At 34.4% G+C, this 25145-nt stretch overlaps 1 protein-coding gene across 1 annotated transcript in view; it reads right to left on the bottom strand.

Annotated features, from left to right (window-relative positions):
• RYR3 (ryanodine receptor 3) overlaps positions 1 to 25145 on the bottom strand; it is a 183209-nt gene that overhangs the window by 128863 nt on the left and 29201 nt on the right. The window contains exons 2-5 of the mRNA XM_072337850.1: positions 8108 to 8227; positions 6468 to 6575; positions 3037 to 3108; positions 1977 to 2055 (exon numbers count right to left, since the gene is read on the bottom strand). Of these exons, the coding sequence (XP_072193951.1) occupies positions 1977 to 2055; positions 3037 to 3108; positions 6468 to 6575; positions 8108 to 8227 (379 nt within the window). The remainder of the gene's footprint in view (positions 1 to 1976; positions 2056 to 3036; positions 3109 to 6467; positions 6576 to 8107; positions 8228 to 25145) is intronic.

Raw genomic sequence — 25145 nt, 5'->3', positions numbered from 1 at the left:
CATGTGCAAGGATCTTTTGGTATATGTAAAGTAAAATAAATACTGGTACAGACATATTCCAACTATAGGCATGTACTGAAAATTTCAAATGCACAAGCAAATACATGAACAATAATTTTGGAAAAAAAGAAAAAAAGAAAAGGAAAAGAAAAAAAAAAGGAAAGGAAAAACAACAAAAAAACCCACAACTATCTGAGTAAGAAAACACATACATTCCTCTTACCAATATGCTTAATGAAAATGGTCTCTGTCTAAGGCAGCAATCAAACACATAAGTATGAAACCATCTTCTTTATAACTACTACTGAAAGACAAACCTCACTTATTCAAACTCAGATCGTGTAGATAACACAGACTTGGACTGCTCTGAATGTAATGCCTCCTATTTTAATTTTTTGGCTCACAAGAGGGTCGAAGAGGCAGATGCTTGTGGTAGGACAATACAGCTTGTACCTTTCCACCAATTTCCCATTACACTTTTTTGCCCTGTGACAGATGGCAGCAGAGGGGCAGGCTGACAAAGTGGCATCTGACAGAAGTGCATATGAAGCAAAGGTTTAAAATTTTATTTTCCCCATGCAGAAAATATGACTCCTACTGACATTCATCAACACTTGATGAACATTTATAGAGACCAAATATAGGATGTGAGCACCCCTCACAGAGATGGTGGGTGGTGCTTTTTAGCAGTGAATAGAGCAGTGCACAAGACAAGCCATCTTCTGAATGGCCATGCAGATTTTTATGAGTGCTGCATCACACACGCTCCTGTTCATTGCTGTGAGAATATAGAGCTAGTAGTGATGACTATGTTGATAAATAATGTTTTGTAGCTGAGAATTCACTCTAAAACAGTGTCATTCTGAGCTCTTTCTGTTCACTGAAGTTTCCACAGAAAGCATTACTTTTGGAGTGATCTATGCAGACAATGTCACTTGAGAATGTAGTTTCAAAGATCAGGGCTCAGAAATATTTTAGACATCTACATGACGGTGTCCCCCCATCATCAATTAACCTAATTGATCTAGTTAAACTAATTAATTTTGATTTTGATTATTTTCAAAATAATGAAAAAATGAACAGAACGCACAAATTGATATTAGTGGAACTGGCTTATTTTCATTTGAAACTTCACAGTAATGAAGAATGTACATATGCACTTCAATTTCTTCTTCACAGTGTGTGTCTTCCAGTGTGTACTACAGGGTCATTTAATTATTTCTGGAGGACTCATCACTTCATAACTCTTAACACTACATATACATCAGAACCTAAGCCTGTTTGTGATAACTTGCAAATTAATTGCTTTTCAGTTCATTTAACCTATCCCCTAAACAATGAGGTATCTTATTATTTACATATGATATCATGAAATCTCAATTGTTTTCATAATATTTCTATCAGCAGAGGTCTGACAGTACTCCTTGAAAGCAGCTGATTAAATTTTAAAACTTTCTTATCATTTCTTGTTTGCTTTGCACCTTTTCCACTCTGAGATAGTATTTTGATCCATTTTATGATTTTATTTTTCTTCAATTATTTTAGCAATGTGCTCACTGCATTTTTTCTGCTTTCTTCATTATAAGCTGCCAGCTTCTGTTGTCGTGTGGTTAGAACGTATATTATGAATGGATACATGACGTTATCATATAATAATTCTAGCAATAGGGTCCAAAGAAAATAAATGAAAATAAATGCATCAAATCTATTATATGCAGCAAAAATTTTTACTTCAGTCATTACCACTAGTTTTATTGTAGTTCTGGCAAATTAGTTTAATTACAAAGATGCTCTACACTTCTAAGCAAAATCAGTTCATTTACTTAAAGCCATCGATATTCACATTCATCATTTACTTTCAAATGATGTATTTCTAGTGAACAGATAGACACAAGCTTTCAGAAACGTTAATCATGATGCATCTTATAAAAACATAGATGTATGAAATTTTTTTCTTCAAAAATAACCTGTCATACCTGCTGCATTTTCTCGTAGTCCCACATCAAATGCAAGTTTATCTGTCTGGGATCTTGATGATGTTAAACATGTTAAATACTGAAAAATAGTGAAGTTATTGAAAATCTAAATCAACAATATCTATTATCACAGCTGCAGAATTAATAATACATTCACATTACCCTCCCTTACCATCAGGCCTGTGTAGTTTTGTTTCATTTTAATTAAAGAATAGTGTTATTTGCATATATGCTTTCCCCAGTTTCCTTAAAGCATCAACATATTTTTTCAATTCAGAACATATTTATTTTCCACAATATAACTTCTTCCCAAAGCTTCACAAGGTTCATGATAGGAATAGGTAAACAACTTAGTATAGTCTCACTGTAATACGCTTCCTGCATGACAAAATACCATGTATACCAAAGACAGAAATAATACTTTCAAATTCTGGTAAATCAAGTCAATTACTATTTGTATGGTTCATAAAAAGCAGTCACAGAAATCAAAGACTAATACAGTAGAGTAATATACAGTGGCCTAGTACAGCAAAGAGGAGGGAGGATGCTTTCTTCATGTCTCATTTCTTCAGCCTCTACTAATGATAGTTGCATGGCCACTAATAAGTCAGAGATCAAGAGCAGTTAAAATTTTCCAGTCATACAACACAGTAAAATAAAATTAATACAAACTAGCATATCCCTATATACAAACTATAGCATATCCCACACAGTCCCTGGGAATATCTAATTTGGGAATAACACAAATTCACTTGTGTTAACAGCAGCTTGCTAATGGAATGATCACTGTAATGGATTCCTGAAGGACAGAATCTATGGTTAAATTCAGTGCTAACTTTCTGACTGAAGTGGATTTGAACAGCCTAAATTTAAAACATAGACCACTCCAACCATATTGAGACATCACAAGCTATTCAATTTATTAATTTATTTTTTAATCTAGTATGGGAGACTCACAAAAAACAATTATTCAGAATTCTTACACAATTATTTTGATTTTAAATACATCTATTTATGAGTTTCATATTACCAATTTCATTGCAAATGTGTATTTGCTTACCATTTCACTGAATGAATGTCGAAGTAGTATAGCGTGGCCATACAGGAGAGTTCTGTGACCACCTTGAGCTGCCTACAGAACATGTCAGAGAAGGTTAGAACACCAGTGCACTGCATGAACTACAATCTGATTTACGTGATAATTTTATTTTAAGTAAAAACCTAAATATTTAAGCAAATTTTCAAATGCGTATGCTGCATAAGAAATCATAAATGAATTAGCTACAGCAACAGCCAAATGTACATCAAGTAAACAAATGTCCTTAGCCACATCTTGTTCTTGTAATGTAATTTTTAACATAATTAAATAAGATCACAGCATTTTCAAAAAAAGGTTTGTAGTGAAATACAAGTACTTACCTTTTTTACAAACTTCTCAGAGGCATTAAAAAACATAAAAAATAAATATATATACATATATACACAAATTGGCTTCTGAAAGAATATAAAAAAATCAACTATTGCAAATGGTTTAAGCACTTATGAAGGACAATCACTTTTCAGGGTTCTTGTCATGTTTAGCATTTATTAGACTGATTAAAGCAACTGCATCCATAGTTTCAACAAAGCACAATTTGTTATTTTCAAATATGGAAATATATTGCAAAATCAGAGTAGGCAAAACTGGATTTTATTTGTGATCCCTTTAGTTTTGACTCTTTTTCAGTGATCAGAAAAAAAAAAAAATAAAAAAGTTCAAGGGAATAATTTTAACATATAAGCTACAACAGAAAACTTTTTGGGAACAAAGAATCACAGAATTGCAGGGGTTGGAAGGCATCCCAAGAGATCATAGAGCCCAACCCTTCTCCTAAAGCAGGCACCATACAATAGGTCGCACAGGTAGGCATCCAGATGAGTTTTGAATATCTTCACAGAGGGAGACTCCACAACTTCTCTGGGCAACCTGTTCCAGTGTTCCACCACCTTTACAGTAAAGATGTTTGTATGGAACTTCCTTCATTCAAGTTTTATGCCATTGCTCCTTATCCTATCGCTATACATCACCAAGAGCCTGGCCTCATCCCTTTACCTCTCACCTCCCTATAGATATTTATAAATATTTACCAGATCCCCTCTCAGTCTTTTCCACAGCCTAAGCAAACCCAGGTTACTCACACAGGAGATGCTTCCAATCTCCAAATTTTTTCAGGTGTTATTCACATGGTCCACTTCCTTCAATTACAAATTTTCCCCCTTTCCTACATATTATTCTGATTATTATCTATGATAGCAATAAAAAAATGAAGAAATACTAGAACTGCATTTAAGGAAATCCATAAAGAAATCAAAAGAAATCTCTTATCACATAAATTCAGCATAAATGTCTACTTGAACAAAAATATATATATTTAATAGCTATGTTTGAGTAAATTTCTTAAGATTTTAGTGAGATTGCTTATAATTTTGTTTGGTTCCTTTCTTAGACTTCTGTTTTTCCTTCTGCATAATGCAAATAAGCCTTAACTCTGTATCCAAGTACAAAAAAAGAAAAAAGATGGCTCAAAGAGCACGAGTTTTCCAGTTCCTCATAAGATAAAGTTGCGTCAGACTATTTAGCTCTGCAGATTATTTGCATAGTAGTTAGTCAACATTTAGTCCCTTCCAAAAAGGAAGTAAATGCATAGAAATTTTTCATGCTCTACTCTCAAGATAATAAAATTTAAATTCAATGTTATATTAATAAAACAAAGGATAAGTATGGAGAATAGAGGAGGATGTATAATGTTTTTCACAGCTCATCAAACCAATCAAATTAAGTCTTCTACACAGGCTTTTCAGCTATCATGGAAAATCAGTTAAAGCACAGCATCATAGAAGATAGCAACACCCTGATTTGACATAATCTCATTAGGCTAGAGAAATTTGAGAGATATAGTAAAACACCTGTGTACTGAGATTGCCTGAAACAATTTCATGAGAAGCTTAGTCAGTTTTAAGAGAAATCTTCATGACTACTATCTTGTTTAATTCTAACTAACAGCGGAATACAGAATTAAATTTACACAAGTTTTGTGCCAGTCATGTTGCTGGAAAGCACTGATTGTAGAATCTATCATAAGAAATAAACACTGTAAAATCTTATTAAATATTAATTTATCAATAATGTTTCACCTCATGTTTAGAGGTGACGTATCTATTTTTTTCCCTATAGTTCAACTGAACAGGACAAGAAAACAATAAAAGTGAATTTACAAATTATTTTAAAATCCTAAAATATTTAACCATGAATAAAAATGGACTAATGACAAACTAAGTGGAAAGCACAAGTCATTTCATTATTTTGTCTCACTGGTAGGGGAACAGCTCACAAGTTGCTCAAATGAGCATGCAGATCATTAACAATCTGAGGTTCCTATTAGGCCTAATAGTTACCTGTAGTATTGTCCCATTCTATATTAAAAAAATAATAATAAAAAAATTAAAATAGAAGTTGTATTTCATCTTTATCAATAATAAATCATGTGTAATAAAGTACATTTTTTAATGGAAGTCTTCTTTCTCAGGACATTTGGATTCTTAGGATATCTTAGATTTGAAGTGATACAAAGAAAGTTTTTGTGATATCAAATGCAGACACAGCATTGTAAGTATTCCAGTAAGTAGGCATACAATAATACAGTAAAAAAATTAATAAGCCCAAAGAACAAAATTATTAATTGATTATTTCTATTCAACAGGTTCTTGCCTCTTACCACAGCTTAAGTCACTTAAAATTACAATAAAACAGTGAAGGTACACACCTACCAAAAAACCAAAACAAACAAAAAAACAAAACAAACAAACAAAAAACACCCCCAAAAAACACCCATGCATACTTAAATCTGAACTCATCACACAGATTTAAACAGATTTAATCTTCTCCATTTCTTTTGTTGATAGAACTTAATTCCCAGCTGGTAATTTCATGTGAGGATAGATCATATAAATCCAAATATCTCAAAAAATTTCCCTGCTTCATGAAATAAGATAGAATTTTTACATAATGACAAAAGTATTTTGCTTTCCTCTTTAATAAACAGCATTGTAACACAATAATGCTTTTTATGGAGATAATTTATAATTTAAACAAAACTCATCTCATATACTCTCATCAGATTCATAAAAGCCAGAGAGTCCAAGGGTTCTTTTGTTCCTTTCTCAGTTGGCAGCTGAGGACGGACAATGATAAATGATCTCTGAAAATAACGTTACTATTTTCTGTAAATATTTCAACAGCCTCGCTGCACCTGTTCCTCAATGCCATATTAAAAACTAACATTATTGTGGCAGTGCAGCATCAACTTCCCCAAGAAAATAGGAAAACTGAAGAATCTGCTATCACACAAGCTCCCTCATCCAGAAAATTCTGGAACAAGAGAAGAAATAATAATAATAATAAAAAAAAAACATATTCAGAAATTTAACATCCTTTGATGTCAATTTACTTACCCCTTCACTGGCATTATCTCCTGTGCTGGTCAGCATCTCTTGAAGGGCTCTGACAGACAGAGACTGTTCAAGGACAAAATTACAGATGCAAAGATCGGGAGGAACATACTGTAAAAAATAAATAAATTAATTAAAACAATGTAAGAACAAAAGAGCAGAGTATATTAAACATGACAAAAAAAGTGTATTTGAAACCACATATTTTGATTATAACATCTGTTTCTCTACTTGTTTTTTTTTTTGTTGTTTGTTTTTGAGATGGTTGTAACCTTATAACAAAATAACGTAAATCCATTCTTCAGAATTTGTTACTGCAGTAATGTCAAATTTGCTAGAGTTGTTTTTATAGAAAAGTAGAATGGCTTGGGTTACAAAATACCTCAAAGATCATCTAGTTACAATACTGCACAAAAATTATACCATGAAAAATGTATTTGTTCTCTGATGCCATTGAAAAAAAAAAGAAAAAGAAAAAGAAAACGTGTATGATCTTCTCTGATGAATAAAGTTTAAACCCTGAATATACTTATAGCTGCCCCGAAATGTCAAAGACTCAAAAATCTTATGATTTAATAATACAACCTATTTTAGTGACTTTCTCCTCAATTATTGAATCAACAATGACTGCTGATTTTGAAACATCAAATGTTACTTCAAATTCAATCTATTAACATTAATGTGCCCAAGAAAAGATCTGTAAATGAAAAAAAAAAAAAAAAAATCTCAGTGGGAATCCTATCACTGTATATAAATACCTGGCAGGACAGCACAAAGCCCAACTACTCTGTGGCACCAGTAAAAGGACAAGAGAAAACTGACACATACTGAAATTCAAGAAATCCTGAGCACGAGAAAATGCTTTTACCACGAGCATGGTCAAATACTGGAACAGGTTGCTCAGAGAAGTTGTAGAATCTTTTTTCTTGGAAGTATTTAACCCCTAACTGGACAGTGTTTTGAGCAATCTGGTCTGGATGGACCTATGCTGAAGAAGAGGTTGGACTTGATAATCTCTATAGGTATTCTCCATCCTCAACCATTCTGCATTCTGTCACTTAAATGATACCGATCATGGCTTCGAATGCACTTTAAAGTTGAAACATGATTTATTAATTTTTTTATCAGACTGACAGGAGGGAATAAAATTCTGGATAAAGATGTTTTAAAGTTGTGAAAAGGAAATACCTGAACACTATATATAGCAAGCTACTAAACAACAAACTACAGCTGGTTCTTTACAAAATTCATCATTGTTCTCAGTGATGACTATCAGTTTAGAAGTCCCTCTGATTAGCCCTTTCAAAGTTACATTACAAGCTCTGTGAACCTCTTAATTTTAAACAAACTTTAGAAGCTCCTGTGATACCATCTGCTGCTGCTAAGGCATGAATGTGATGTAGTTCCATGGAATTGTATAGTAACATGTTTCTCCTTTTCTTAGATGCTCGTTCCTCTGCACTCAGCACTGGTGACACTGCACCTCAAGTCCTGTGTTCAGTTTTGAGCCTGTTGCTACAAGACATTAAGGCCCTAGAGTGTGTACATCTAACATCACATTAAAGAAACTGCAATTAAACATAGTAATGGATAGCTTAACAGTCATTCACCAATTACACCAGCTGAGCGAATCTACTTCTTACTTTAGCTTCTGATGTTGGTTCCAAAAAACACAGGCGATTTCCAAGTCCCTCAGCTGCCAAGCAAAACTTCCTTTGTTCTTTGTGAATACTGGAAACACACTGAAGTACTACTTCGTCATCCTGTCACAACACAAGAGAGAAGAAAGGAAAAAAATAAACATTTGGAAGTTACATACACCCCATAGTGCTAAAGGACCGGAAGACAGAATCCCTTGAAAATTAACACGTTATATTTGTATAATTGCTAAAATGTACATGTGTATAGTTTGTATGTGTGTGTGTGTATAGCGTTGCACAAATACACATTTATATTCAAGAAAGCATCAAAGTATCACAGAGCTTTTATCTCCAAGACTTTGAGAAAAGAATTCTGTCCCCTTAACAGTAACAGCTTCAGTGGAGAATAAATAAATAAATAAAATTGAAGTAAGCTGTTACACAATTTTACTCTCTAAAATGTTTTTGTTTTGTTGTTGTTGTTTTTTTTTTTAACAGAAAATTTAGTTATTCTACTATTTCAAGCAACAGTAGCCTACGTATGTAATTTCATTTCTTTAGTTACCACAGCATGTCCTCAGTATAAGTCCTCTGATACAAAATCTTAACTTCAGAAGTCTCGTTTAGTTTTGAAACCTTGTACAACACCAAGGATCCAAGTGCCATTTTTTAAGTGAGAAGAAAAGAAGTTTCTCTTTCATAAGAAAATGTTTCAGACAGATTTCAAGATAGGATTAGCATGGAAAAAGTGAGGTAAAACAGCCTTATTGTTTAGTTATCGTAATTATACCAAACTTTTACAAGCTCGTACCTAACACAATGCTTTAGACACCTACTTATAATGTGACAAGCCCTTGTTTACCTCTCAACATGTGATATTAAACTTGATATAAGCATGTTGAATGAGATTATTTTTAGTGTTCAGCTGTGTCATAGGTGTACACAAAAATAAAACACACACCTTAATTTCCAGTGCTTACCCACTAATCAAGAATAACACCACTCATAGAACAGCACGTAAAACAACTTATTTTTATATAGATAATTAAGTGTTCACCAAAATACACTACCTTAGAAATTTTTAAGGGGGTGGAAGATGACAAAACAAGAGCAATATGATACATCAGTGTCCTATTCAGCTATGCTATACTGGTGTCAATTATTATTGTCAAAGCAGATACAGAACAGCCGCCTGAACTAAGAGTTCACTTGAACAATTATGTTCTAAAAACAGCACTTCTTTTTCCAGTCCATTATGCAACTGAAATATTATGAAAGGAGAACAACTACTAACACTTGGAATAAAAGGTTGAAGTGACAAAATAAATTTCTAAATTTCTTACTAAAGAAAGTAAGTGGAAAGCCCTTTAATATAAAAACTCAAAAGCAGTTTTTTCACTTGTATGGTTCCTCACATGTGGAGAAGTTATGTAGCTCTCTTTTAGGTGACACTTCACTGCTTGCTTACTGCTACTACTAATAAGGATAGCATTAAATTTAAGACTGAACAATCGACAGGTACTGACAGTATCTCCTATCTAGCTTTGCACACTATTCAGTGACATTTTAACCTGTACTGTTCAGACCATTTTTAATCAGCTGATTCATCTGTTAACCTTAGAGGATACTTATTTTACAGATCTGAAAAGAATAAAATACTAAAACATGAATTTATGTATACCAAGGAAACCTTGCAAGCCTTATAAAATTAATATTTGCAGTTTTCAATGAGCAGCACTAAATTACTTATGCATAGCTGTAACTGTACTTATGCTCATCTACTATGCTTAAGTATTCTTCATTCCACACACTGCGCATACCTAATATCTACTGAAATTCTGGTTTTCCTAAAAAATGAAGTTATACCTTCAGACAATATATATAAAAACTTTAATTAAAACATTTTATGAAAATGTATCATTTTCTTTCAAACACATTCACATAAAAAGACCGTAAGTGCCATTATCCTAAAATACTATCTCAGGGATTGCATGCAGATTTAACATATTCCCCTGAATTTCCAACATCCTGTATCATTTGCAAACGCACTGTCAGATAAACATCATACCGCTATACAGGATTAACAATTTTAATGCATTAATAAAAAATTGGCTAAAATTGGCATTAATAGAGATTTTAGTTTTAGTAGAATTTAATAAAATCATAGCATTGCTCAGGATGGAAAAGACCTCAAAAATCATCAAGTCCAACCATGACCCAACCATATTACCCTAAGTCTAAAAAACCTCTGTCAACTCATGGCCCTGAGCACCACATCCGAACAATTTTTAAACACATCCAGGGATGGTGACTCAACCACCTCCCTGGGGAGCCTATTCCAATGCTTAACTACCCTTTCCATAAAGAAGTTCTTCCTGATTTCTAGCCTAAACCTCCCCTGGCATTACCTGAGGTCATCTCTCCTCATCCTGTCAAGTGAGAAGAGACCAGCCCTGCTCTCGCTCTAAGCACCTTTCAGATATTGGAAGAGAGTAATAAGGTCTCCCCTCAGCCTTCTCTTCCCCAGAATAAACAGCCTCAGTTACTTCAGCCTCTCCTCGCAGGGGATACTCTCCAAGCCCTTCATAAGCCTTGTTGCATTTCTTTGGACCTGCTCCAGCATCTCAATGTCCCTTCTGTACTGAGGTGCCCAAAACTGAACACAGTACTCGAGGTGGGGCCTCACCAATGCCGAGTACAAGGGCAGGATGACTTCCCTAGTCCTGCTCAGCACACCATTCCTGATACTAGCCAGGATGCCATTGGCCTTCTTGGCCACCTGGGCACACTGCTGGCTCATATTCAGCCGACTGTCCATCAGCACACCAAGGTCCCTTTCCATCAGGCATCTTTCCAGCCATTCCTCCCCAAGCCAGTAGGGTTGCCTGGGGTTGTTGTGACCAAAATGCAGGACCTGGCACTTGGCCCTATTGAAACTCATATAGTTTACCTTGGCCCATCCATCCAGTCCCCACTGTAGTGCCTTTCTCCCCTCTGGCAGATCAACACTCTCTCCCAACTTGGTGTCATCTGCAAACTTACTGAGGGTACGCTTCAACAGCAACACATTAAGAAGTATGCAATTTATATTTAAAAATATATAAATCTTTTTTGAATTGAGACACAGCTCAGTGATTCATTACCAGACAGTATTTAGTCTCAGGTTTCAGGTTGTCTTTCTCCTCAGATTTTACAATAAATGCAAACTTAAAAAGAGAGTGTTGTCATGTGGTAATTAGCCAAAATGTAAAAAAATTGATTTTAATTAAATCAATGACTTCACTTGCAGCAAAACAAGTCAGTGATCAAGCAGAATTGATGTATTGCAGGCATGACTTTGCATCTGCTTAGTTCAATAGTTTTTTAATTCTAGATTTGAGAATAAAGGTATTTTTACAGCTGCTGAAATTACTTATTTATATAGCACATACATCCAATATTTAAGAATTATAATCACCCAGATAATGTATTTAAGTTTGTATAGAAGCTGTATTCAACAATAAACTTCTATGTTTCACATTAAGAAGCAAAGCCACCAATATCTTAAACATATGCACGCACATTTACATTTTTGTATAAAACATTCAAATTTTGCTAGAAAATCATCCATTACATTTGATTTGTACCTACTGATTCAACAAGATTTACTGTTCTTTACTCAATACTGAAAATGAACTGATAAAATTAACATGACACAGAAAACACCTGCAGAAACATAAACAACTTTGTTGTTACATCCTGAAGATTCCAGTAAGTAGCTGCTTCTCAAAAGAAGTATGCATATTTTGCTTATAGTTTACTCACACCTGGACATAAATGTTCGAGTCCTTGCACATGAAACACTAACTTAAAGATGAAGCTAGCGCGGAACTGTTCGAAAGTTCAAATTTTTATTTGATAATATACCCCTTCCATAAAGGATTATATATTCAAAGTAACATACTTTGAACATAACATTCAAAGTGTTTGAAATACTAAATGTATATTACAATTTCAAAGCAAACACAAAAAATAAACCTCAAAACTGTTTTCTACAGTGAAACAAGCAGCCCTACACCAAGCCCCAAATATGGGTTATGAACATCAAGTGGCTATCCCTACCATCAGACCTCTGTCTGTCCAGTCTTCCCCCTGCTTCAATATAGAATTCACACTCACAACCTCCTCAGCTCAGCTATAGAGAAACAGAATTCTTGTGTTTGTTTTGAGGGCAGCTCCTATTAGCTCCATTTAATATTAGTAAGTTCCTGCATCAAAATAGTTGATGAAAATTATCTTCATGTCACACACAGTCTGTCTTTTGCAGGCAAAAAAGTCTTAGCCTAGACTATATTAGTTACGAATAACTAACAAAAAGAGCAGCTAAGAAAGACAGGACTGTTTACCCACGAGAAGCCAGCTTCAGGGGCTGTTATCAGCCTCTATGGCATAATAACAACAGGCACGTTTGAAAATAAAAAAATAAAAAATTAGTAATTATGAATGTGAGCACAGCAAACAGTAGAACAGGTTGCACAGACTGGTTCTGGAGTATCCAGCTTAAAATTTAACTGGACAATGAATAACCTGCTCTAATGTCCCTTTCACCTCTGTGATTCTGTGCTATAATGAAATAAAATTAATTAGGGGTATGATAAATAATTTATAAACATACAAAAAGCTGCACCAAAATTACAGAGAATACTATATGTTTCTCATGTGCAAGACAGAATTACTGCATATTAGGGAAATACAGTATAAAAGACTGTAGCAAAATACAGGCTGGTTATCAGAAAAGCATGAAGATATCAAAGCATTAAAACTGGACCTGTGTAGGGAGTGAAGTTTGTATCACCAGATCTTTAAAGAACAGGTTATGTCAACATCTATGGATGTACTGTCGCATGGGTATGGTCTGCCTTTTCTTTGATAAGAGAATATATGCCCCATAAGCTCTCTTAAAGCTCAGCTTTTCTAAGATCCCATAATCTTTATGAAATCTTTCTTGTCTGCTGTATTCTCAAACATGCTTTAGAATGTTTGTTGGCATCCACAATTTAGTTATTCAAAAGATTATCATGTTGGGTTGACACTAACTTAGAGAAGCTTTTTGCTCAGCAGTTTCCACATGCACTAGGTACAAAGGTGATTAAAAGACATTTTACTTCTGAACACTTTTCATAAGACTCTAAGAAGTTGGGGGGGGGGAAGCTGAGTCCACTTCTGTTTTCAAGTATAGCATGTATAAATATATGCACAAAGAGAGATGAAAGCATTTGACATGAAATGTAGCAAAGAAGAAACCTGAAGAAATATTTTTTCACTTAAAAGTCTGCAAGTTTAAATCTTTAACAGTTCCATCATTTTCTTTCTATTGGAAAACAATTAAGGGCTTCAAGCTTTAATAAGAACAGTCAGATTTTGACAGACAGACAACATCTAAGAAACAGTTATGATTCTTAGATTAATCTTGTACCCGTCGATGTACATTAAAATTGCCTGTTCTTATAAAGCTTTGTTTAAATGTTTGCATACTACTGACTTCAGAAGAATGTCATAAACTGAAATGCACTTCCCCCCGAGCACCTGGATTGTTCCTAAGTGGTTTAGAGAAGTGGTAAGACTTCATCCCGTTTAACTGGTTAAACAGGTTCACACTGTAGCGTTATAAAATGCATTATACTGGAATATTTTCCACATGCCACAGCCTAATCTTATAATATTTCATGATCATTACTTTCTAATGGTCCTTGTCAGAGTCTGATTCATAGTTTCAAAATTAACAATGTGCTTTCTTCCAGCTTTGCTGCTAGTATAAGCATTAGCCAAATATCCTTTTAGATGTTACACTTGCATTTCAGATGGCATACTTTACATACTTTTTCATTTTTTATTTTACTTTAAAGGTTATACATTGAAAAAAATTAAAAAATAAAGGAAAAACTTTGCTTCCTCAAAAGTAGAAGTTTACTTCACAGTAAAATTCTCAAACACTTTCCATGTTGTCACTCAATTCTTTTTTGTCTCACATGCATATCAGTAAAACGGACATTTACTTTTTCCAGAACTTTCAGTTTTGTTCCTAAGTTACAACTGTTACATTTTGCCAAACTACTAGAAGGATATTTTTTCTACACTATTCACTTAGAATATTGAAAACCTTTTGCCCGTCATAATTTACTTACTATGTAAACTAATATTAGAAATATTGTTTACTAAAATGTATACGCAATCACTCAAGCGAAGTTTATGAAACAAAAAAGGTTCATGTGATGTTTTTCATTCTTGCAATGTTCATACAGCTATGCTGCAATATAATTAAGATTTATTTAGGCCCTTGAGAAAGAAGTGCATTTTTGGTCCCAAAATACAGGCATTATGGCCAAGCTGTTGAATTAGAAGATCATGTTAATATACCATGGTAGGCTTTCCTTTGCTTTTAACATCTACATACAATCTGTCTGGCACACAGTGTTTGCCAGTCACATAACAAAGTGGTACCTAGATGTAACTGTCATGTTGTAAGTCATCAGGAAATAGAAAGCAAATTATGAAAATCAGCCTCCGGGACAAACTTTAAATCAGTAGTAGTAGTGGGCTGCTGGATACTAAGCATACATCCAGCACTCATAACCAGTTTTTAACTTCTTTTTTAAAACTTAAAAAGCCTTTCTTCCCTCAGTAAGTACAGACATTTTCCCAGTAAATTTCCCCCAGTTCACTACATATGGATCTTTATGATGACAGCAGTTATTTGATGGAAATTCACAAAACGCCATCTGACAGTTCTCAGGAGACTTTAAAAATAGAGCAGGGGTTTCCGTTGTCAGTCTACTCCCTCAGAACTGGCTGGATCAAAGCCCGATCTCAACCCTGGAACATACTTCCATATCTTATATCAGGTCATCAGCAAAGCAGAATAAGCAAGTCATCAGACAGCAATAAAATTAAAAAGTACACCTTTACACTTACGTTAACACTTCTGAATGAAATGCTTTAGAAAACAGAATGCGAGAGCCACTGTCTATGGGAAAAAACAAAACAAAACAAAAAAAGGGAAAAAAAAAGAAAAAAAAAAGGAAAAAAAAAAAAAGAAAAACCAAAAAAACATCTATATGGATGGTTGGATGGGCCCTGGGCAATCTGATCTAGTAAACGTGGCAGTTTGGTGGCCCTGCCAGGCAGGGGGAGCTTCATGATCCTTGAGGTCCCTTCCAACCCAGGTCATTCTGTGATTCTGTGATATTTTCTGGAATAATTTCATTATAATTCCTCTACATCTTGTGAAGTATACCCATTCTCTGCAAGTTTGTAAGCATCTCCAACAGGTACCATTGGTAGACATGGTCTACAAAGCTGACACGTATATATATGAAATAACTTGAGTTATCAAGTACTGTGGTGCATTATCTGTTTCCTATACCTTTTTTTCCCTTTGTTTTTTTTTTTTTTTTCCACTAAAACCCCACCTCTTCAACACTTCTAATATACAATAAGGAGTAATACAAAGTATTTCACTATTAAGCATTTTGCTTCTTTTTTCAGTATTTCGAAAAGGCTTGCCAATGAAGTATTTAGTTTGTTGTCCTCTTTTTATTTTTACTACTGCATTTTTTTAGTTCTTCAGGGAAAAGCATGGGTCAGTGTCAATAAATCACACTAAGCAACAACACTGTAAATGACATCCAAAATATTTATGCATTTTTTGTCATAAACATTAAGTACAAAATATTAAGAATTACCTCTATAATTTTATAGTTCAAGGAAGGCCTTTATGACTTCATGCAAATCTGTGGCAAAATGAAGTATATCCTCTCCTATTAGACTAAGTTTTGCCCTGCTTTAAAAAATGAAATGACTTTAAGTTCATGTTAATTCTTAAAAGGGCAAACGGACTAAAACATCAGTATGCTCAGTGATGATCAGTGGAGTATTATCAGAAAAGAAGTGTGTATCCTGCTTAAGTACATTCATGTTACTTAATCGTAGTCTTGGGATTTGGATATTTTGCATCTCTGAGAGTCATGACCTTTGATGTAACATCATACAAGTGAATTAAGAAATAATAACCTGTATTACTTCCTTTGAATGGAACTTTTTTTTTTTGAAAGAAAAAGTGAATACAAGAAATGCATACGCTCATTAAATAATATTTTGTTTGCTCTTCCCATTTCTTTTACATCCATTACAATAAATATACTTCCTTTACAGCAATTAGCTGGTAGCCTGAATTAGAATGTAGAAGAGAAAAAATCTGGTATAATAAGTTTAATCTGCAGGGCTTCATTTATACAGGTTTTTTTTCTGTGCAACAGACGTTCAGAAACATTAATGGAATAACCAGTGTCTTGTATCAATTACATATGAAACAGTTTAAAAAAACCTGGCACCTGAAACTAAGAAGGAATCCAAATAGAAGCTATCAGCCTTTTGGAATCTGAAAGCATGACCACTACTGGATTAGTAAAGATACCAATGGCAACAAACAACATTTAGGTCATATCTATTTCAAATGAGAATGGGCGTGCACAGCACTTGGCATATTCTTTAAATGGCATGTTCTGTATGCATGATCACTTGTCTTTATGCTATTAACCATACATATCACAGACGCTTATTGAACATCACAGTTTGTGGAGGAACGTAAGAAGTCACTTTTGGTGACTATTTTAAGCAAAAACTTCACTATATTCAGAAACCTCCTAGTTTGCTATAGTTTAAATGAGAAAAAGCATCAGATGCAGGTAACATTCCAGAGGAAATCCTTCAAACAGGATTTGAAGAACAGATATTTTTACCATCCTTCTTATAAGATATATGATAAAGGAAAGAATAGTATTGAAAACATGGCACAGAAATAAAACGTGAACGTTAAAGTACATTCAGCTGCTATCCATCACATGCCAAGTATTTGCAAGTATTTCTCAAGACATACTATAGGAAGCAGTATAGTCAGAATTGAGAAAAGTTCTAGTTGGGACAGGACATCAAAAAAAGTATACACCAATCATATGGTCACTGTAGATATCCTCATTAAAATAAAAACAGCAACAAACAGCTGCATGGTTGCCTCCCTTGGATAGCACTTTTCTAAATGTCTTATGGTTATCGCTGCTCCAATAACCAGAAATCTGCTATCAATAGCAGCATTAAAAAAAAATGACAGTTAAGTCTGCACTCTCCAACAAAATCATTAGATTAGAAACACCTAGTCTAACTATACTTTAGCCACAGATATTTTATGTCAACCATGCTCTTGTTATAATGGATCTATAACTGACAGTGACTGTACTTAATGTGAATAGAAGACAAACATTTCTCACTGTCTGTCTAATTGATGCTACAAAGCAAAATAAACATTTGTTAATTTGCTTTGGTTTTGATTTTCTTTTTTCCTCGTTAATTAGATCATCTGATGGACCTGTCAAAGAGAAGTGCACTTAATTTTATAATTAGATTGATTTCAGTATCATTGTATTTTCCACTGTTTCTCTGCCAGATAATAAGTTATCAGTGTTCACACGTGTAAATCTCTTCACAGGGTTAACTTAAAAATCAGTCATTACATTTGTTATCAAATTAGAGAGATAAAACTTACTAAGTTTAGACTTCACAGATTCTTATCATAGGATCACATGAAATGATGTTGAGATTGGATGTGACCAGCAGAGACTGTCTAATCCTACCTAATACTCAAAGCAGAATCAAGAAGAGATGAATATTCAAGGACATCACCAGTCAGGTTTTGAACATCTTCAGTGAAGACTGAGGAAGAAAGCACCCAGAAGCAAGGCCTTTTTAAAGTCCTTTTTTCAAGTAATTTGGTGACATAAATCACAGGGCCCATAGTTTCCTCAGATTTCCTTTTGCTGCTGATACTCATATGAAGAAACTTTTGTCACCCTTTCAGTCCCTCATCAGATTCATGTCCAGACAGGCTTTGGCTACACTAATATACTAACCACATCCCTGCATGGTCACAAGGTCTCTATAAATCCACCCTGGTCGCCTGTTCCTGCTTTTACCTCCTATATACTTTTTTTTTTTTTTTTTCTTTTTCCCCTGTTGAAGCTTTGTCAGGAGCTTGTTCTTCATCCAGGCAGGTCTTCTATCCTTTTTGTTTAATTTTCTGTGCACTGGAAATGATTTGATTCTAATCATGGAAGATACACGCCTCTAAAAATCAACAAGTTCTCCTGTAGAATTCTTCCAAGAGGTACCTGCACAAAGCCAAGCCCAGGACTGTGATCCTGCTTTTGTCTTATTCTCTCCTCTCTGAATCCTCAGTTCCACTATCTCATGGTCACAGCAATTAAGGCTATCCCCAGCTGGCAAGGTCCTGACTGTTAATTCCTCAGGAAAGTATCAAGTCCAGCAGAGCACCTCTTGCCATTAACTCATCTATTACCTATGTAATCAACACACTTCAGAAGCCTCCTGAATTGCTTGTCTCTTACTGTGCTGCATTTCCAGCAGGTATCAGTAGTAGGTAGTTGAGGTCTTTACAAAAAGTCAGGGCCCACAGTCTAAAGGCTCCACCTTGTGAGTCCTCTGGACTACCTCTCCTCTTCCTAATCAGGCAGTCTGTAAGACACACCACTACACTACCACACACATCAGTTGGCCATCTAATCCTAACCCATAAATAGAACTGGCTCACCCTAATTCAAAAGCGCAGCACCACACATTCCCACTGCTCTCTCTCATAACAGGCTGCTTCACCTCTTTTCCACCTTGCTTCTTCTTCCTAAGAAGACTATATGCATTAATTCCCACATCCCAGTCAAGTAAGTCAGGATACATTATCTACATGCATTTTCTATTCAATTAGGCCTTAAGAGTAAGCATACTACTTACACCAAAAAATTTCACGACATTTAAAGACATGGCATATCAGTCAATTGGACCTAGATTTACTAAGCTTACAGTTTCTTGACAAGTGAATTCTACTAGGTCTATATAAAATTAATTTGATATTTATTTATGACAAGTTCTATTGTGTCTAAGTTATGCCAGAAATTACTTTCAGGGACAACATAAACAGTAAGTTAAGGTTCTTCAGTTTTTCAATGCACAAACACTGGTGAAACATTTTGGTTAATAGATTGTGTCTAACACGAGACTCAAACGACTATTTCTCAAGGGAAAAAGTAAACAGGCCTGGCTAACTTTTCCAAATATCTAGAGTTGCTGCTGATATCCAAGAAAGATGAAGATTTGCAGTCAGTTAAAGCTCCTTGACTGGGAACCAGATATGGACTTGAAGCCACGATACATCGTTAAGATTTAGACCACATTTGCTGAATACATTCCTGTCTATATTACTCTGCAACATCTTTCTTATTTCTTACATCTGAGGCTTCTCTGAATTTACTGTACATACTCTGTATTATTTCTGTTCAACTTCACAGCAATTATGAACAGTTCTATATAAGATAGCAACCTGCTCTTGATCAAAGCATCAATATTAGTTCTGGTTTTAAGAAAGAAGGACAAAGGTTCAGTGCTACCTGTGGAAGGAAATGGGTTAAAGGAGACTCTGTATAATGCTGAACACCAGTTAGAACAATTGCACTCCTTCAAAAACACTTTATACAGTAGGAAAAGCTACAGGATTTACAGCGTATCGGGCTGGCATATGATCAACATACTTCACCCCAGCAAATTTCTCACCCATTGATTGGAATATCCATTGAATCTATGTCTCTAGAAACAAGAATGTCATACTGGACAAAAATCAATTGCTTTGAACAAGTTCATGTAGATGACCTCAGTTGCACTCCCCCTATCCATATCTATATATCTATAGATATCTGTCAATAAAATATATATACTTAAATATCTAAATGAATATGCAAACCCATATAAATATGTAGATCTATTTATTGATGTATGTAGAAATATGAAAAACACACTCAAATATTTTCACATATATAGACAGATAAAATTATTCTCTTAAAACCTGAGATTCCAAGTAATAATTAAATAGAAAGAAAAATAAAGGGATGAGCGAAGACCAAACTGTTTAAACACAGAAATATAAACAAATTCTTTCTGTCTTCATTGTACCTCTTTATCTTGTTTATCTACTTCATTTACTTTCTGACTGATCACATGTCCAACCACTGACAAAGTTTTTTCTGTTCTCACCGAGGCCTTGGCTGTTGCGCCACTGAGAAGTTTTTCTTTCACAAGTTATTACCTAAAAGGCAGTCTCTCAGCTGCTTGTAATTTCCATGTTACTGATGCGCCACACTAATAGAAACTTCCAATTCCACTAAGTACAATGGTTCAGGAAAAGAACAATTTCTCCCCTTTTCATTTTGTTCAGTCCACTTCACTCCTGACTCAACCACTCTCTTAAGAGAAAGGCAACTGTAAACCAGTAGTGTCTATCATGTACACTTTTAGTAAATAACTATGTTCTGAAAAATTCAGGTAGCACTGTCATTTGTGCAACCAGTCTTATTTGAGATTAACATCAGGAAACCTAGCAAAGAAACAAACAGCAGAACATTTATCATAACTTTACACAGATAAAATAGTTATATATATATGTGTGTGTGTAAGAAATCAAGTCTCTGAAGCTAGACAATGTATGAGGAAAAGCTTTAGCACAGAGGAGTCCAGACAAGTTCAAATGCTTGGAAATTAACAAGCACTAAATTGGCTAGTATGGTTATTGGTGAGCAATCTATCCTTTGTGACTCATGTTTACAACACTGAGATGTTACTAAATCTAGGATGATAAAGATATGAAAATGACAGCCTGTACAGCTGCTGCTGCGTTTTTATATACACTCACACACAGTATCTTTCTACTTGCATTTTCCTGATTTCCTATTTTTATGCCTTCTATTCCATGCAGACTAGTATGCTTAAAAAAATATCAGTCATAGAGCTATTCAGTGAGAGCAACAAGAGGATGAAAATCAGAGCACAGAAAAAATCACCTAGTTTGATAAGATACATGGAAAGAACACTACAGCAATTTCCTAAGCACAAAGAAGCTCAAAGTAGCAAACAAATGATGAAAACCACTGCAAAACAGAAGCATGGATAAAATCTTTTCAAACTAATGCACCTGGCATCACCACCTCCCACACGAAAAATCTGGTACTTGCTTCTTTTCACACCTTGCCCTGGATTAATGAATATCCTTGCTCTACTGAAACTTTTTTATCTTCATATCATCACCACCTCATTTTAACACCTCAGAACTAAACAAACCAGGAGGCTGAAGATGAGTAAAAATGTCATCAGACTGCAAGATTCATTAATTTCTGTATAAATACATTGCCCAGTAATCAACAGAATGAAGTGAATGCAGCTTCTAAAACAAACAAACAAATAAATGAATGAATGATCTTTTCTACACATCTTGTTCTGTTAAAACTTTTTCAACCATGGAATTTCCTATCAGTTCCTGCTAAATGTTAACAGTACTTACCAGAACACTCTATTTATTTATATTCAAAAAAACTAACACAATATTCTAATGTTACTTACAACACAAAATGTATCACAGAATGTTTACAATATAATCAACAAGCAAAAATTATTAGCGAGTGGTAATAGTCCAGCCACTCTTGGCAGCCAAATTGGAACTGTGACTCATAAATGGCTGGATATTTAAAATGTTAATAAATAAAAATAAAAATCCACACATACCAAAATTATCTTAAAAAATATTCCACCTAGAGTCACAGATATTACAATGATATTAGCAAAGCAGAAATTGTCTGATGTCATGCCAGCAAGCTGCATTATCCTTACGTTATTCTTCCCTCTCAACAGTCAGTAAATAATGCACTCTAACTTCCAGAAAGTTTTTGAACATCCACCAAAAGCTATTCTAAATCCACAACAAAAGGGCAAAATGCAACCTTGTAAAAGATTTGTCTTCACATATACACAGCCAGTTTTTACCAGCATGTATACATTATTTTTGGGCGCTTGAAGAGATCTTCATCTTTTTTCTCTTCGGAAAAAAAAAAATAAATAAGTAAATACAAAAAACCTTCAACTTCATTTGATTATTTAGTAAATAAGTGAATAACATGTAAGAAACAATTTTTTTGTATAGGAATGCACCAGGAAAACTACAGTTATCTTACAGTTGTTTAGCTCTCCTTCTGCTTCCTCTTCTGTCAAGTACTTTAAGTATTAAACATGTTGGGATTAAGCTCACAATTACAAGCAGCCTTCTGCACTTTTCAGTTATCTATTAAATGTTGACTATTTATATTATTATTATATTAATATATAATATATAATAATTATTATATTATTATATATTTTCAGATGGGTAAAAGCAGAAACTGGAAATTCAGATCACTGTTGTAGGGAACACATTATCTTTACAGACCTTAAGCAAGATGAGATTTTTGAGTGTGATTGTTCTGATAAAGCCCTAAGGACAAGTTAACTGCTTGGAATAGTATTTCCTTCACAGGCACAAGAAGTCAAATAACAAGTGAATTACAAACATAGCAGACAAATGTACAAGAAGTATATAGGGCCAATCATTAAAATAATGAATACTCAAGTTAGAAACAAGACACTTTTAATGTTAATATATTTTATTTGCTTAATCTTTTTGTACTTTCATTCATGGAAAAGACTACAAACATACTAGCTATCCTTCATGATTACTTTTCTGAAGTTTTATGATACCTTAAAACAAAGTATTTACCTCAAGTGGTAAATCTGATTTAAAAAAAAAAAAAAAAAAAAAAAAGTCTCCTTTTTGAAATCTATTTTCCAAATGCTACCACCTAGAAAATCAGATTTGTGTCCACTTCCATGATAAGAGGCGATGGGCACAACCTGGAACATAGCTGTATGGGTACTATGCGCTGGTAGAGCCTGATGCCCAGAGGCTATGGAGTTTACTCCTTGTCGACCTTCAAAAGCTGCCTGAAAACGGGCCTATCCAGTATTAAAGGTAAAGTTTAATCAAATGACTACTACTAATTTTTGGACATTTAATTTCTCAACGTATATTGAAAACATATAGGTAACCCATTGGCATTATCAAGAGTGCTAAAAAGAAAAGTGAAATATTTAATGCATCCTGCCGGAAAGGTTACATCATGTCTATGCAGTTAGTGTCATCACCATTAAACAGTCTGCATCCCATCCTCAGTAAGTTGTAAAGAGCACAATATTCAAGGTGAAGCTGCACCAACACTCAACATAGTGGGGGAATCACCTCTACTGACTAGTTAGCCATGCAGTGCAAAATGAACCACAAAGAGCAGTTCACACCTTGGCTGCTAGGGCACACTTCTGGCTCACGTTGAGCCTGCTGGGTATCAGTACCTCAAGATTCCTTTCTGCAGGGCTACTCTCCCACCAGTCTTTCTTGTTAGCTCTCCTCAAAGAAGACAGTTTGTTAATTCTAAGCTAACGATAATAAAATTGCTGTACTCATAGTACATTATTTAGTGTATATTATAACATATTCAAAATCTGTCATGTGTTCCCCCTCTTCTCTCCCCATTCTCTTATACTCTAAAAATTACCACTCATATCTGAATATATAAATTCTCTGAAGTGTTCTTCTGGATGCTTCAGGCTAAATAAAGTAAAAAGTTGCTTTGTTTTTCATCTATTAGGGTGTAAAGATGTTTGCAAATATCTTGTCAATTTATTACTATAAAATCTATATTCTCTTGTAATTTTTTCTGAATTTGAGACTTCTACTTAGAATGAATTCCATAATGTCATCTTCTACCTTCAAAATTTGTTGTACTACAGAATATTTTTGCCACAGCACTGTTTCTTTTCTAAAGGTTAGAATTATTTCAACATTGCTTCATGCAAGATTATTTCCATACTCATCACAATATGTTACTGATGTCCTGAACTTCAAAGGTGGCAATGGCACTGTTCCGGCGTATTGTGTGACTGTGCTTGAGTCATCATCTTAACATTCCTTTGTCCTTACAAGGTTTTTCTCTGCTTGCTCCAGAGGAAAATATGAAGAATTATTCTGAAGTAATGATATATCAGAGGATCAATTTTATTTCTACTTGACAAAACCTTGCATAGAGGAAGGGGTAAAAAGGAAAAGCAGACAGCTAAAAATGGACAGAAATAGGTTTAATCATTAGATAAGAGGGAGTGCTTCCTCTACAGTCACAAGATTCCTTAAGAGTTAAACTGGATATGGTTGCCATGGAGCTAGGACTCCCATAGAAAAAAATCACAGCATTTTGAAACATTTGTTGGAAGCACACAGACAGCTAAATAAATGACACTGCACCACTTTCAGGCTCTATTAGGTCACTTAAATTCTACCCGCAAGTGGAAGCTTGAGGGTAGTGCTTTTAAAGGCTTTTTCACTTATTTCACTGAAAGGGTGGTTTGGTACTGGAAGACTCTCTGCAGGGTAGAAGTCAGTGCATCAAGCCTGTTGGAGCTCAAAAAATGTTTGGACAAAAAAATATGGTTTGGTTTTTGGGTGATCCTGTATGGAGCTGAACCAGGTAATCTTTTCTGGGTCCCCTCAAACAAGAGTTACTCTATGATGATATTTCAGCCTAAGACTTTCTGATTTTTGTCTGAGAACTGTATGGAAGTTTCTTGTGCAATGTAAGACTACATCATTCTGAATCTTTTTTTTTTTTTTTTTTTTTTTTTTTTAATAGATTTTATTAGAAGCAATTATAAGTAAACTGAAGGGTATGGTTTAAAGTGAATTTAAATGAAAAAAAAAGATGAATTTGTATTTAGCCTTTCAGCTTCTTTGGAGCTTCATTCCTGCTATTGAATTTGATCACTTACATGGTGTCCCATGCCTAAAAGCCTCTTAACTACAAAAATCACTATTCAGTAGCTGGGCAAGACACTCTTTAATGAAATCTCTTTCTTTTCTGTCTCAGATGTGGTTAATAATCCTCCAAGAAAAGTGTTTTCTGACAGCTTTACTCTCAATGTTAAGCTTTTAGTACATCTTTGTTTGCTTTTAGTTTTAAAGGCATGGTGATAAGGAATAGTCTCATTTTCTGGGAAATTTTTAGTATAAGCTAGTCTACAGTCTGCAGAAATAAACTAC

This window comes from Excalfactoria chinensis, chromosome 5 (genome assembly GCF_039878825.1).
Source record: "Excalfactoria chinensis isolate bCotChi1 chromosome 5, bCotChi1.hap2, whole genome shotgun sequence".
Lineage (NCBI taxonomy): Eukaryota > Metazoa > Chordata > Aves > Galliformes > Phasianidae > Excalfactoria > Excalfactoria chinensis.
This window is presented reverse-complemented; position numbering and strand designations above follow the sequence as displayed.